The 15,000-nt window shown below is 36.6% G+C and overlaps 2 protein-coding genes across 2 annotated transcripts; both read left to right on the top strand.

Annotated features, from left to right (window-relative positions):
- Window positions 1-2,840: 2,840 nt before the first annotated feature.
- Window positions 2,841-3,908, top strand: LOC121379102 (B2 bradykinin receptor-like). The gene is made up of 2 exons (XM_041507575.1): window positions 2,841-3,124; window positions 3,431-3,908. The coding sequence occupies exons 1-2, from the start codon at window positions 2,841-2,843 to the stop codon at window positions 3,906-3,908; spliced, it is 762 nt and encodes a 253-aa protein (XP_041363509.1).
- A 4,523-nt stretch (window positions 3,909-8,431) lies between these two features.
- On the top strand, window positions 8,432-9,484 carry LOC121379093 (G-protein coupled receptor 183-like). Its single transcript, XM_041507563.1, has one exon. The coding sequence runs from the start codon at window positions 8,432-8,434 to the stop codon at window positions 9,482-9,484; it is 1,053 nt and encodes a 350-aa protein (XP_041363497.1).
- The last annotated feature ends 5,516 nt before the right edge of the window (window positions 9,485-15,000 follow it).

Genomic DNA, 15,000 nt, shown 5'->3' with positions numbered 1-15,000 from the left:
TAGACAAATGGCGAACTGTATTATTGGATTATTTTCCCTTGATTTTACGTATCCTGTTTCAGACAGATGTTTGAGAATTCAACTTGGAGACATAATTTCTCCAAGATGATTTGTTACTCTGTCTGATGGCTTTACTAGCCTTTGCCTGAGCAATGCGTGAACCTTTCGAGGGTCCTGTTTCGCCCTTTGATTGCATCTTTGCAAGTTTCATTGAACCATGTTTTATTGAAACGCTTCGGTACTGCCGAAGTCTTAGGAATAGTTTCCTCTGCAATATCTTTCAAGGTGGATGTGAAAAAAGACACGGGATCATCGGTACCAGCCATGGCAGTTTGTTGCAGTCGAGTGCTGCAGAGACCCTAGTTTCAGGCCGTGAAAATAGACACTAAATGTACTTCATCTACACACTGCAACACATTTGGATAAAGCTATAATAGGAGTGTAAAGTCTGTGATGTTTTAACGGGGAAAATACCGTCTAAAATAACTAAACCTTGTCTCGATAGCCATTACTTCTCAGACGAACGTGCGTTTTAGAATGATTAAAACTGCCTTTGTGGGTATTACCAAAACGTGGATGACGAGAACCACTTCCGATGTACGAAAATGAATATTCTAAATAATAAAATGTAAATACACCTTCTGGTTGTACGAAAATACAAACTGCGGATGAGACCAACGAAATGTTCTTCAACACGCCTCACTGATTAAATTTGTTCGGATCCCAGTCGAGGCATGGGATTTTTAATCCAGATACCGACTCCAAACCCTGAGTGAGTTCTCCGCAAGGCTCAATGGGTAGGTGTAAACCACTTGCACCGACCAGTGATCCATAACTGGTTCAACAAAGGCCATGGTTTGTGCTATCCTGCCTGTGGGAAGCGCAAACAAAAGATCCCTTGCTGCTAATCGGAAGAGTAGCCCATATAGTGGCGACAGCGGGTTTCCTCTCAAAATCTGTGTGATCCTTAACCATATGTCTGACGCCATATAACCGTAAAATAAAATGTGTCGAGTGCGTCGTTAAATAAAACATTTCTTTCTTTCTTTCTTTCATTACGAATGGGAATACCACAACTCGGTAAATCTTATTTTTACTGTTTATTAGAAGATTTCTTAGCACATTTGGCTAAAAACATGTGCTCGATTTTAGTTTTTCGCGTATTAAAAGCTAATGCTAGAATATAGCATTGCGTAATCAATTACCGTATTAGAACTTATACTAATTATCAAGAAAATGTTTTAAGTAATAACGTGACATGTTTTTTTACAGGTTCTACAAGTTAGTACAACATGACAAATATTTTTGTTTGGCTGACGATCATAATCATAAACGTTAAAAACACCCAAGATAATAAGGCGCTAAGAGTTGCCTCCCTTTGCAAAGCACAGGGTTTGAAATGATTTCAGGTTGAACCCACCCGGAATCCTTGTTGACACTGTTAATAATGTATTTTCGTACAACCAGTCGAGCAAATCACGTGACATTTCGTACAGCCCGGCAAATTCAGTATTTTCCCGCAAATGACACGTGTACTTGTAGTATGCATTAGCTACTGACCAATCAAAACGCATGAAATTTATGTAAAAGGTAATAAATGCATGTACATGCGGTCATTACCGATACTTATTTACCTCCTGCAGACAGACTAGTCAAACTACTATTTTTAGGACGGCACACAATTTACTGCCCCTTTATCCCACAAACATTTATCAATACACCCTAAAGGGTCAAAACAATAATTCAACAAAGATTCTGTTTATTATCAACTTTAGCTATTTACTAAACTAGTTTAACTCAGTCTGTTTGCAAGGGGTTATTATTACAGAGTACGTCTCGGGCATGACAGACAAATTTACTAAATTTCCATTTATAAAATTTTTTATATTTTAAATTTTTTTTGTTTTTTTTAAAGGTACCTTCCTGACTTTGATGCATTGTAAGATGTCTCCGACTAATAAAATATGTCTACGATTAAACTTACATATTAAATATATGTTCTTGTTTAGAATATCAGTGTCTGTATATTCAATGTGTTTCTTATCGTCTTAATATTTGTAAGAAGCCCAAATTGGATTTTGTCTTCAAATAAGTTCATACGTAAGAAAAAAAATATATTTTAGGAAATAAAATGAAATTTAACCTAGTACAAAAATTAAAAGGACCAGATAAACGTTTAATATACAGCCACTAATATTTTATGCAGAAAAATATATTTGATATGTAATTACATTCATTACCCATCTCGTGCTCATAGAATATGAAATATTTGTACCTGATGGTTAAAAGTAATAAACAGGTGGGGTTTTTAAAAATTCAGGAATTTCATTGGTGAGCAGGAAATCGATTTCAAATCAGTCTTCTTCTCTGTCTACTGTTGGTCCGAAAAATCATGATGAATGTTTACTCCTTTCTATATAAATATTAAATACCAGATGGATATATCATACTGTTCTGACGTTTGTTATTTGGAACGCCAAACAATAATGGACATATTGAATATCTGCTCTTAATACTTTGTAAGGATTTCATTTGCTGTACGATATACCGCATGTTTTAATCTTTAACTACAACTGCAGTGCTGAAACCAATGTAATCTTACAATCTGTCGCCTACTGGTTGTAGGTAAGAATTGCGTCTAATAACGCCGTATATAGTAAATCGTCCGTACCTTAAACAGACGAAGAACGTTTGAACATTGATCAAATTAATATTGGAGTACAATATCTGGACTTAAATATAGAATAATACCATATTAAATACACAATAACTTTGGTAAGCGATTACTATTCGCCGTTTAAAGGACTGACCATTCATAAAAAGTAAAAATATTTGGTACAATGGTCATGCCAGACAATAGGGAATTAGCGGAATACAAAGTTGCGGTGGCACTCTGGAAATACATGTCGCCGTGTCTGATGTTACTGGGTTTGGTGGGTAACACCTTATCCTTCGTTGTTCTGTCCAAATCATCGATGAGGAAAACAACAACCTCTTTGTATCTGAGATTCTTGGCTGTCTTTGACAGTCTCGTTCTTTACTCTGGACTGATGCGACATTGGATCATATACATCACAGTCTACGACATTCGGGAATATAACTCTGCAGTTTGTAAGATTCACACGTGGGCAACCTATTGGACAACCTACACTTCAGCGTGACTGTTGGTATCGGTGTCCGGGGAGAGATGCTTCTCTGTGTGGTTTCCTCATAAAGTAAAAATCATATGTACAAAGCGAAATACTTATGTCATCGTCGCCACTATCATGCTGGTTATGGCGACGTTAAACGCTCACTACATTTACGGACTCGTCGATTATATTGAAACAAACGGAAATGAGACGATCATCATTCCTTGCGGATCTATTAATGACGATTATTACGAATTTGAAGCGTCCATTTGGCACTGGCTTGATTTGTGTATTTACAGTGTTATTCCGTCGACCATTCTTACAATATGTAATACTTCTATCATATACAAAGTCGTCTCCAGCAGCCGTCATATTCTTCAGAACGATTCCTCCAGTGGAAATAGCATCCAGCGCAGATCTGTGTCATCAAGACGAAATAAGGCATCATTTCTAACCGCCATGTTGCTCACCACCAGTTTTACCTATGTCGTCTGCACTACGCCATTTTGTATTTATTCGATATATAAAAAGATGCTTGGTCCCAGCCAATATGACACTCCTCAAGACAAAGCAGTTGACGAACTTGTGCGGTTGGTGGTAAACATGTTGCAGTATACAAACAACTGTATAAATTTTATGTTATACTGTGTTAGTGGAAAACGTTTTCGAGACGAACTGTCCGTTTTGTGTTCTCGCCAGGAACGACGACGTTTTGAGATCTACAGCGTCCGTGTGAAGGACCAGAAACCCGGTTTTGAAATTAGGACAGACCTCTAACATTTTCACAAATTAGCTCTGAACGGTGAACACACGTGGACAAGCAGTTGATTCCCGACGCATGTAAGTGCAAGACGTTTTCGAGAGGAACAGTCTGGCTTGTGTTCTCGTTTGTATACGTAAATCTGAAATACGCATCGTATGTCTGAGTAACACTAACAGGAATAATTGCCGAAATACAAAATTTGTGGAAATTATCTCTTATAGAAGAACACTTTTATTACTTGGATGGACAAACTGGATTCTAAAGGCATGTGGTATTAAAGCACATATGTCCTCTCTCTCTCTCTCTCTCTCTCTCTCTCTCTCTCTCTCTCTCTCTCTCTCTCTCTCTCTCTCTCTCTCTCTCTCTCTCTCTCTCTCTCTCTCTGTCTCTCTCTCTCTGTTGCTCTCTCCGCCCCTTTTTTTCTCTCCCACCACAACCAGTTGAATATAAAAATGTGGTATGCACTGTCCTGTCTGGAACATTGCATTTTTGATATGATAAGAGTAGTGTCTGTAGCGACAATGGGCTATTTCTCTCCGTCTCTGTATCTGTGTCTCCTCTCTCATTTTCACAGTCAAGTATAAACACACATGTTTGAATAATATTTATTACTTCAGAACTTCTCGTCACTTTATACAATTCCATAAAATGAAGTTTGTAGTAAACAAAACCAATATATACTAATTTTTGTTCAGTTACTTCATTTTTAGTTAACGACGGACATTTTATTTACGGTTATATGGCGTCAGACATAGGGTTAAGGACCACACAGATGTTGAGAGGAAACCCGCCGTGGCCATTTCATGGGCTACTCTTTTCGATTAGCAGCAAGGGTTCTTTTATATACACCATCCCACAGACAGGGTAGTACACACCACGGCCTTTGATATACCAGTCGTGGTGCATTGGCTGAAACGAGAAATAGCACAATGGGCCCACCGACGGGGATCGATCCGAGAGATTTAAATGTGGAAAGTTTATATTCAATAAATGTGTTTCATCATCGACAGTGCCACATAATGTTCCATCTGATTTTAAATGTTTTAGGAAATCGTTCAAAAACAGGATCGTTTCGGACCTAAGCTGCATTTTCAGTGTTGTTCTATTCTTTAATGAAATACCCAAATTTCGATATTAATGGTTGTCCAAGTCTGTATGTTTCAGTTCTAAAACTATGTTGTAACAAAACAATATTATAATGTTTCAATATCCATCAGTAATCAATTTTCAACATATTATCAACCAATTTATCGTTTCGCAAAGTGATTGGAACGGTGCGGTTGCGAAGAAGCTTCATGCTGTCAAGCCAGTCCTTCTATAGGCAGTGCAGGAAGGATGAAATAGTCTTGTGTCGTGCTCGCATCGGTCATATATACTTGACCTATGGATTTATCTTGAGGAAGGATCTTCCACCTCAGTGTGTGCACTGTCGGTGTATTTTGACGGTACGCCACACTTTGGTGCTGTGTCCTCATCTCAAAGAAACTAGAAAAGATATATTTGGACAAAGAAATGTGATGAAGTCATTTCGATTCCATCCAGAACTTTTATTACAATTTCATCGAGATACTGACTTTTATTCTAAATTTTAATTTTATCTATCTGTGATGTTTGTATTTTTACACAGTTCTTTACACTGTTTTAATTTAACTGTTGAATTTGTATATTGATTTTGATCATTACTTAATGTTTTGCCTTTGCCATAGTTTGACACCCAATAGCCGATGTATGTTTCGTGCTGGGGTGTCGTTAAACATCTGTTCTATCTATCTATCTATCTATCTATCCATCCATCAGTAATCAGTTTCCATTATACCTACACGTGTGTGTGTGTGATATTTACCGAGAAATATTGTCTTTAACTACGTTCTAGGACACCACGGTACCAATGAAAGTATTTCTAAATTTGAATGTCAAAGGTGAACGAATTAAAGGGACATTCTTGAGTTTTCTGCATTGTAACATGTTTCCGAAAACTAAAATATTTCTACGATTAAACTTACATATTAAATATATTTTCTTGTTTAGAATATCAGTGTCTGTATATTCAATGCGTTTCTGGTCGTCTTAATATTTGTAAGAAGCCCAAATTGGATTTTGTCTTTAAATAATTTCGTACGTACGAAAAAATATGTTTTAGGAAATGAAGTGGAATTTAACCTAGTACAAATATTAGAACGATCAGAAACACGTTTAATATACCGCCACTAATATTTTATGCAGAAAAATATATTTGATATGTAATTACACTCGTTAAAAAGTCTATGTTAGTCGATAACATATTAAAAATTGCAGCAAACTCAGGAATGTCCCTTTAAGACGATCAGAAACACATTGAATAAATAGACACTGATATTCTAAACAAGAAAATATATTTAATATGTAAGTTTAATCGTAAAAATATTTTATTAGTCGGAAAAATCTTACAATGCAGCAAACTCGGCAATGTCCCTTTAATATTTGTAAGAAGCCCAAACTGGATTTTGTCTTCTAATAATTTCGTACGTACGAAAAAACATATTTTAGGAAATAAAATAAAATTTACGCTAGTACGATTAGAACGATCAGAAACATGTTTAATATACAGCCACTAATATGTTATGCAGGAAAATATATTTGATATGTAATTACAATCGTTAAAAAGTCTCTGTTAGTCGATAACATCTTAAAGCCGCACACCCTAGTTCCATCCAGCGAAAATAAATTATAATTTGGTTAATCTACAAACCTGTAACACACTTAGATCACGTTTTTATCAAATGGAGTGAAAAAGCAGGTTTTATATCGATAAATACCATGGGAATCCCCATGTCCCAATTGCTTGAAATAATTTTGAAAGTTAGTATTTTGATGTCACCGGTAGATGTCGCTCGAAGCACAACAATGCCTACGTCACGACAAATTTCACAGACTTGGGGTGCGTTTCGTTCACCTCTCCTGGACATGTTCCAACTGTTCTGTCCTGTTCTATCCCCTCTCCAGATATCGTAAGACTTAGCAAAATTATTGGTTTTAAGGGTTTGTAACGTTTTGTATTGAGACACTTACTTGTCTGAACTTTATTGTTACTGAAAATGTTCACGAACTGTGAAGAAAAATCTCACAAATGAACAACAACAAATCGGATGTTGATTGGGCGAACCGTGCACGAGAAAACAAACCGAACCAAAATGATAACGGTCACGTGGTATACCAACGTCTGTGACATTGAAATGGAAATACCCCTCTAAAAATAGATTAGACCTTGTCTACTCAACGGTTTTTTCCTCAAACGTGCGTCCGTTTTTAAGAAATACGAAAAATGTATTTTGTGGTATTACAAACACCAGGATTACCAGGATTACCAAAAAACACTTCAGGTGAATGGAAATGTATATTCTAAATAATAAACGGTAAGTAAAGTGCAATTTTATTTGTGAAAAAATGGGTTTAATAGCGAAAAACAACGCCGTAATGGTTAACAACTAGCCGTAACTAGGGTGTGTCCCTTTAAAAATTGCAGCAAACTCAGGAATGTCCCTTTAAATATATTTTCTTGTTTAGAGTATAAGTGTCTGTATATCCAATGTGTTTCTGTTCGTCTTAATATTTGTAAGAAGCTCAAACTGGATTTTGTCTTCAAATAATTTCGTACGTACGAAATAAAATGAAATATAACCTAGTACAAATAGTAGAACAACCAGAAACACGTTTAATATACATCCACTAATATTTTATGCAGAAAAAAAAAATATATGATATGTAATTACAATCGTTAAAAAATCTATGTTAGTCGATAACATCTTAAAAAGTGCAGCAAACTCAGGAATGTCCCTTTAAGGGAAGACGATGTATAGAGATAACTGAGGATAACAATTCATGGATTTTCTTATTTTCGCCCATACTAGAACAAAATAGTTATCATGCTTAAGGCTCATCTTATGCGGATAGAATATTAACTAGCTGTACCTGATGGTTATAAGTAACAAGTAGGTTTTTAAATTTTTTTATTCAGGAACTCCATTGGTGAGCAGAAAATCGATTTTAAAGCAAAGACCAGTCCTCTGGCAACTGTTGGTCTGAAATGTCATGATGGGTGTTTATTAGTTTACTGCTTTCTATAAAACAACCACACACTAGATGATGCTTTCATTCTGATGGTGAATTGTGAAATGTTCAATGCATAATACTGGTGACTTTTGTTCCATGAAACGCCAAACAATAGTGTAAATATTGCACATCTTCTTTTATTAACTACTTCTGAGCATTGCTGTACGATATACCGCATCTGTTTTATTATTCAACTGCAAACAAATACAGTGCTGAAACGAATGTAATTTTAAAATCTGTCGCCTACTGGTTGTGTCTATGAACGCCACATTTAGTAATTCATCTGTATCATAACCAGAAGAACATTTGTGGATTGATAACATAAATGTTGGAGTGCAATATCTGGATTAAATATACAATAATAATTCTACGTTTTTAACAAAATAACTTTACTCAGTGATTGCACTTCGCCACTGATACTTCATAAAGAACAAAACTAGTTGGTACAATGACGACAGAAGGCTATCAGGAATTAGAGGAGTACAAAGTTGCGGTGGCACTCTGGAAATACATGTCGCCGTGTCTGTTGATACTGGGTCTAGTGGGTAACACCTTATCATTCGTTGTTCTGTCCAAATCATCGATGAGGGAAACAACAACCTCTTTGTATCTGAGATTCTTGGCTGTGTATGACAGTCTCGTTCTCTACATGGGATTGATGCGATGGTGGATCATATACCTCATAGAGTACGACATTCGGGAATATAGCGTTGTAGTTTGTAAGATCCACACATGGGGAGCCTATTGGACAACCCACACGTCAGCCTGGCTGTTGGTGTCGGTGACCGTGGAGAGATGCTTCTCTGTGTGGTTTCCTCACAAAGTGAAAATCATATGTATAAAACGAAATACTTATGTCATTATTGCCACTATCATGTTGGTTTTCGCGATGCTGAACTCCCATTATTTTTACGGACTTGGGAATTATGTTGAGATGATAGATAATGAGACGGAAGTCAAACACTGTGAACAAATCAATGATGCTTATTACAACTTTGAAGTATTCATTTGGCCCTGGATTGATTTGTGTATATACAGTGTTATTCCGTCATCCATTCTCACATTCTGTAACATTGCTATCATACACAAAGTTGTCTCCAGCAGTCGACAGACTCTTCAGAACGATTCTTCAATCTCATCCAGACGAAGACAGGCGTCATCTCTTACCGTCATGTTGCTGCTCGTCAGTTTTACCTATGTCGTCTGCACGACGCCATATTGTATTTATTTGATATATGAAAATTCGTTTACCCCTGATGAATATGCCAACGCTCGCGAGGAAGCAGTTGCGGGACTTGTGTGGTTGGTGGTAACCATGTTGCTGTACACAAACAACTCTATAAATTTTATTTTATACAGTGTTAGTGGAAAACGTTTTCGAGACGAACTGTCCGTTTTGTGTTCTCGCCAGGATGGACGGAGTTCTGAGATCTACATCGTTCGTGTGAAGGACACCGGTAATTGCATCAGAAATCGGACTTTGAGATCAGCGTGCGAGTGAGAATACTTTTTACATGCTCATATACCACTAGAGTTTCGAACATGTCCGTCCCGGGGCCTGTCTCTGGATAGCCAGGGGCTTGTCCTGGGACAGAAAAAAAATGAAGCAGACAATTTTGAAATTTACATCCAAAAATTAAATAGTGGGCCTTTAAAATTTTGATGCGCATCTCTAATTAATATAATTAATAAAGAAAATTCTACTTATTAAATTTGGTCGCTAGATTAGATCGGGTGGTCAAAAAGAAATTAGATAAGATCGGTCACCTGACTTGGGGTGGAGGGGGGGGGGGGGGGGGCGGTGGGTAGAGTTGAAAATGGGCAGAATTTTGAAAATAGCAATTAGTAAAATTTATTAATAGAATTTATTAAAAAAGAAGAAGAAGAAGAAGTTACAAGCAAAAAAAATTAAAAAATTGACTGCTCGGTCGAATATTTATATAATTTGCAGCATTTTAGAAGGACAGTCCAAAAATAAATAAAGAGAAAGAAGAGAGGATCGTACTATTTAATAATATTTAAAAAAAAGAAGAAAGTAATTTCGACATAAACATAAAAGTTAAAATCTGATCTATATGTCCACCTGAGTGGCCTCGTTAAGGCCGTTAGGGTGCACAGCTTAAAGGGACGAGATGGGTTGCATCCCGTCAAGAAAACCCCTAGATTGACGGTCAATAGACGTTGAAGGTGTAGTGCTGTGCCGAAATACAGATCTTGAGAAGCCGGATCCGTCTGAACGAGAGAGAGAATCAGACTAGGGTATAGTCCAGTCGTCATGGGTTGGTATAATGGTGCGGTCAGGCCCAACTGCGGATGATACGAGATGGTATCACAATAAAAGAAAGTAAAGTCTAGAAAAGAGTAGTAGGGGCCGACCCCGCTTCCTATTTCTTCTTAGAATGGGGCGATCAGTCTTCCAGTGCTGCTAGGACAGGCTCGGACATGTAGAGACTAAACGCGAACAATCGTTGCGTTCTGCAGAATGGCCGTCATACGAGTCACGAAAAAAAGAAGTCAACATAGTCAGACGGAGAAATGACGTGGAGGCAAGGAATCTCGCTAAAAAAGAATCCAACCTGGTGGTGCAGACTGTCGAAACGAGAAGCGTTCCAGCGTTCAATCAGTTCCAATGGCCGCATACATCCCAGTAGAGAACTTCACTTCGTTGACAAAAACAACAAAGTGAAGGATCCCCAAGTCGAGCCGCGAAAGCACGTGCAGTGTGCTTTGAGATCAGAATCGACCTCTTAACATTTCCGCTAGCTTATGTTCCCCTCTGGAGACCTAAATCTGAGATCCTCACCTTGCGTCTGAGTAACATTAAGAAGACTAATTACACACGAAACACAACTATAGAATCAGTGGAGTCGACAACTAGTCTGTGTGGACATTATCTCGTATGGGGGAACCTTCATGTCGCTTTTATGGACAAGCATTGGATTCTAAAGGCAGGTTATGTTAAGGCACATGTGCCCCCCCCCCCCCCTCTCTCTCTCTCTCTCTATCTCTCTCTCTCTCTCTCTCTCTCTCTCTCTCTCTCTCTCTCTCTCTCTCTCTCTCTCTCTCTCTCTCTTGTTACAGTTCAACAAAATGTTCTATCATATAAAAAACCCACCATAAGCATCGAAGAACCATAAAACATAATCAATACAAGATCCTTTCGAACCAAACTTGCATTTTCAGTGTTTCAGTGTTTATATTCATTAAAATTCATTGGAATATGTTGTGTTTAATTAACTTCTAGAACACTCCAGCACATTTCTAAATAATTTGAATGTCAAACAAAGATGAACGGATTGAAGGAAGGTGATGTGTTTGAGTAATTCAGAATAGACATCCGTTGATTTGTTTTTCGCCCAATCTAGGAAAATGTATTATTATAATTTCTTTCTTAATGTAATGCACCCACTGTACACCAATCTCGTGCATATACGATTTGTACCTAATGAAAGAAAGAAATGTTTTATTTAACGACGCACTCAACACATTTTATTTATGGTTATATGGCGTCAGACATATGGTCAAGGACCACACAGATTTTGAGAGGAAACCCGCTGTCGCCACTACATGGGCTACTCTTTCCGATTAGCAGCAAGAGATCTTTTATTTGCGCTTCGCTTTGTTGAACCAGTTGTGGATCACTGGTCGGTGCAAGTGGTTTACACCTACCCATTGAGCCTTGCGGAGCATTCACTCAGGGTTTGGAGTCGGTATCGACTGGGATCCGAACCCAGTACCTACCAGCCTGTAGACCAATGGCCTAACCACGACGCCACCGAGGCCAGTTTTTAACTAATGGTTAAAAGTAATAAAACTTTTTACAGGAATTCCACTGGTGAGTAGAAAATCGATTTTAAAACAGTATGACATTAATGTGGGTAATTAAATATTGATATAAATAATCTATGTGGTGAAATATTGCTATAATGCTTGTCATAATTAAACAGTGTTATACAGTATATGATGTGATTAAATATTATTATAATGTGTGGGTGATAGAATATTACTATTAATAAGCTATTTCGTGATTAAATATTGTTACGATATGTAGATAATTAAATATTGCTTTACATGATAAGCCATGTTGAGATAAAATATTGTTTAATGTGTGGGTAATTAAATATTGTTGTTTCATCTGATGTGATTTAGTATTGTTATAATTTGTGAGTAATGACATATTGTTATACATACAGGTAAAATTTCCACCTAAAACCCCCGCCCCATAAATAAAATATGATGTGATTAAATGATATTATAGTACATGTGTGTGGATAATTAAATATGGCTATAGATAAGCCATGCTGTGATTGAATATTGTTGTTTTCTCTATTAACACCATTTGCCCAGTATGTACTCATGCTAACTTTAACACTAATAGACAGTGGATATCTACTTAATTCACCATAAATCATAAAGCTTGGTGTCGACTTATTAACACAAAATATATATTTGCAGAACTTGAGATGTAATCGTTCAATGATATCTAAATTACTGAAGCCCCATATTTCACATCCATATAATAATATAGGTTTTACTAGTCTGTTGAACAGGTCTAATTGACAGTTGATTGATAAATTGAACTGTCTGCATTTTTGTAATACAGCAAACAGACTTTGAGGCTCGATTGATTAAATCTTTCTTAGCGTCTGTGAATGACACAGATTTACTCAACACAAGCCCAAGGTATTTAACTTCAGTTACGATTTCGAAGTTTTTAATATTATACGTAAATTGATTGTTTTTTGTTTTTAAGTTGCTTCTTGAAAAAAATTAAAAAAATTTAGTCTTGGCTACATTAACTTTAAGTTTCCATGTTTCACAGTATACTTGAAAACAATCTAGTTGATGTTGTAGGTCATCTGCTGTTTCAGCTAGTAGTACAGTGTCATCGGCATATAGTAACACAAATAACTTAGATATACATTAAGATCTTTCTCAAGTGGACTTGTTACCGATTCGATACCTTTGCTATTTTTTGCAGCTAAAAATGTTTATAAATGATTTAAATATAATGAAAATAAAAAATGGTGACAAATTGTCTCCTTGTCGTACACCAATATTACATGGAAAATATTCAGATTTACAGCCATTGCGTACAATTCTAGATTTGATACTGTCATACATATTAAATATTATTCTGAAACATTTTCCATTAATATCGCAAGTTAATAATTTTTGCCATAAACCAATACGCCATACTTTTCAAAGTCAATAAAGGCACAGTACATATTTTTCTTTGTTCCTTTTAGTAATTCTAACAAGCTTTGAAATAAGCGGCCGGTCACGGTCATTGTCCGGTACAAATTTGTAACAATGTCGATTGCGCCGGTCGTCATGTCCGAAGCTCGCGTTGTAGTAAAAGCCGGCAGTTTTGGAGTCAAATACACTTAATGCACCGATTAAAAAAACATATTGATTAAGAATGAAAAAACACAAATGTATACCAGTGGGATTCGAACCGGTTCGCGGGGCACTTGACAGTCCAACACGAAGTTCATCTACAGTCCGCGTACCTGTTTAGTAGGATTTTTCATAGTCTCGATTTTGCGGGAACTTACATTGTAAAAAGTGATGTCACGCATATTAGTAATTGACCTTTCGTACTTAGCGTATACTTCCTGTGGCGTTTTCGTTTAAAGTTTGCAATTCAAATTGCCTCGTGGTTAACAATTAAAGGATGTTGAACAAAATAATTTCAGTCTTTGCTGTAAAAGAACAGACAGGTACCGATAATGACAAATCAATTGTCCCTGTTCCGGGTATCCGCGGCGGGCAGCCGCCGATTAAATCCTGCCCCAAAAATTCCCAAACGAATAGCCCGCAGAGTAGTATCTCAAAATCTAGCACTGAATTAAAATGGCAAAAGGAGGATTTAGTTAAAACAAATGTCTCTCTGTGGCTACAGTTTGAAGGCGAGGTTATACTTATGACGTGCTCGCTCTGAAAATTTTTTCAAAAAGAAATGCAGTATAATCACGATTTTTCGGACGCATGGATCAAAGGGTCCACAAATCTGTGTGTATCAAATGCTAAAGATCACTCGGCAACCAAAAATTTAGAATATTACCACAAACAAGACACTGATGACACGCGTGCGGTTAGGATACGACAATTGAAATCCATGATTTCTAAAATTATAGCTCACGTCGCTCGCGGCCGGTTAGGATACAGCTTTACCAGAGAACATATATTAATGCATCATAGACTAGTAAGTACATAACAATAATAAATGTCATCATTTGGTGACTATTGCCTTAATTGCTGCATTGGTTATTTAGTAATTAAATATATCAATTATTAAACAACATAAAACATAATTTATTTCATTTTTATTTACAATGTTTTGTGACAGGTACAGTTTCTTTTATGTCAGGCACAAATTAATTGGTGCAGGACATTGTGTTAGGTACGCCAATTTTTTTATTTCAAGGCTTGTTCTAATAATGTATATACTACAAAAATATTATTAATTGTAGAGTAACCTTGTCGGAAACCAAACTGATTTTTTTGGTAGTAATTCAACTTGATCAGAGAATACCGTAAGTCATCGTTAAGCCATGGTGTGATTATATATTGTGGGTAATTAGATATTGCTCTAGTTAAGCTACGGTGTGATTATATATTGTTATAAGTAGTGGGTAATTAGATACGGTATGATTAAAAAATGGTAATGATATAATAAGTGGGTAATTAGATATTGCTCTAGTTAAGCTACGGTGTGATTATATATTGTTATCTCGCCTTCGTGTAAAATTCTTTAATCTCATTGGTTGTTTGCCGTTGGACAAATTCCTTATACCCCTGTGGGCGGCAGCCAAATCGCTTATTTACCCCGTCTGTATTTGCCAAACAGTTTCCAGCCCCCACATTTAATGCTAAAGCAATAATAGATTAAAATAACATTTGATACTCACTCAGTATACATACTTAATTAATTTTTACTATAGTACAAACAGTTGAAGTTAAAAACTGCTTTATCGAGGGAACTATTTTGTCACTGGCAAGTGGTTTCGTTCG

The sequence above is a fragment of the Gigantopelta aegis genome, chromosome 2, assembly GCF_016097555.1.
Source record: "Gigantopelta aegis isolate Gae_Host chromosome 2, Gae_host_genome, whole genome shotgun sequence".
NCBI classification, from domain to species: Eukaryota; Metazoa; Mollusca; class Gastropoda; order Neomphalida; family Peltospiridae; genus Gigantopelta; species Gigantopelta aegis.
Note: the sequence above shows the minus strand (reverse complement) of the source record. Positions and strands in the feature narration are given on the sequence as shown.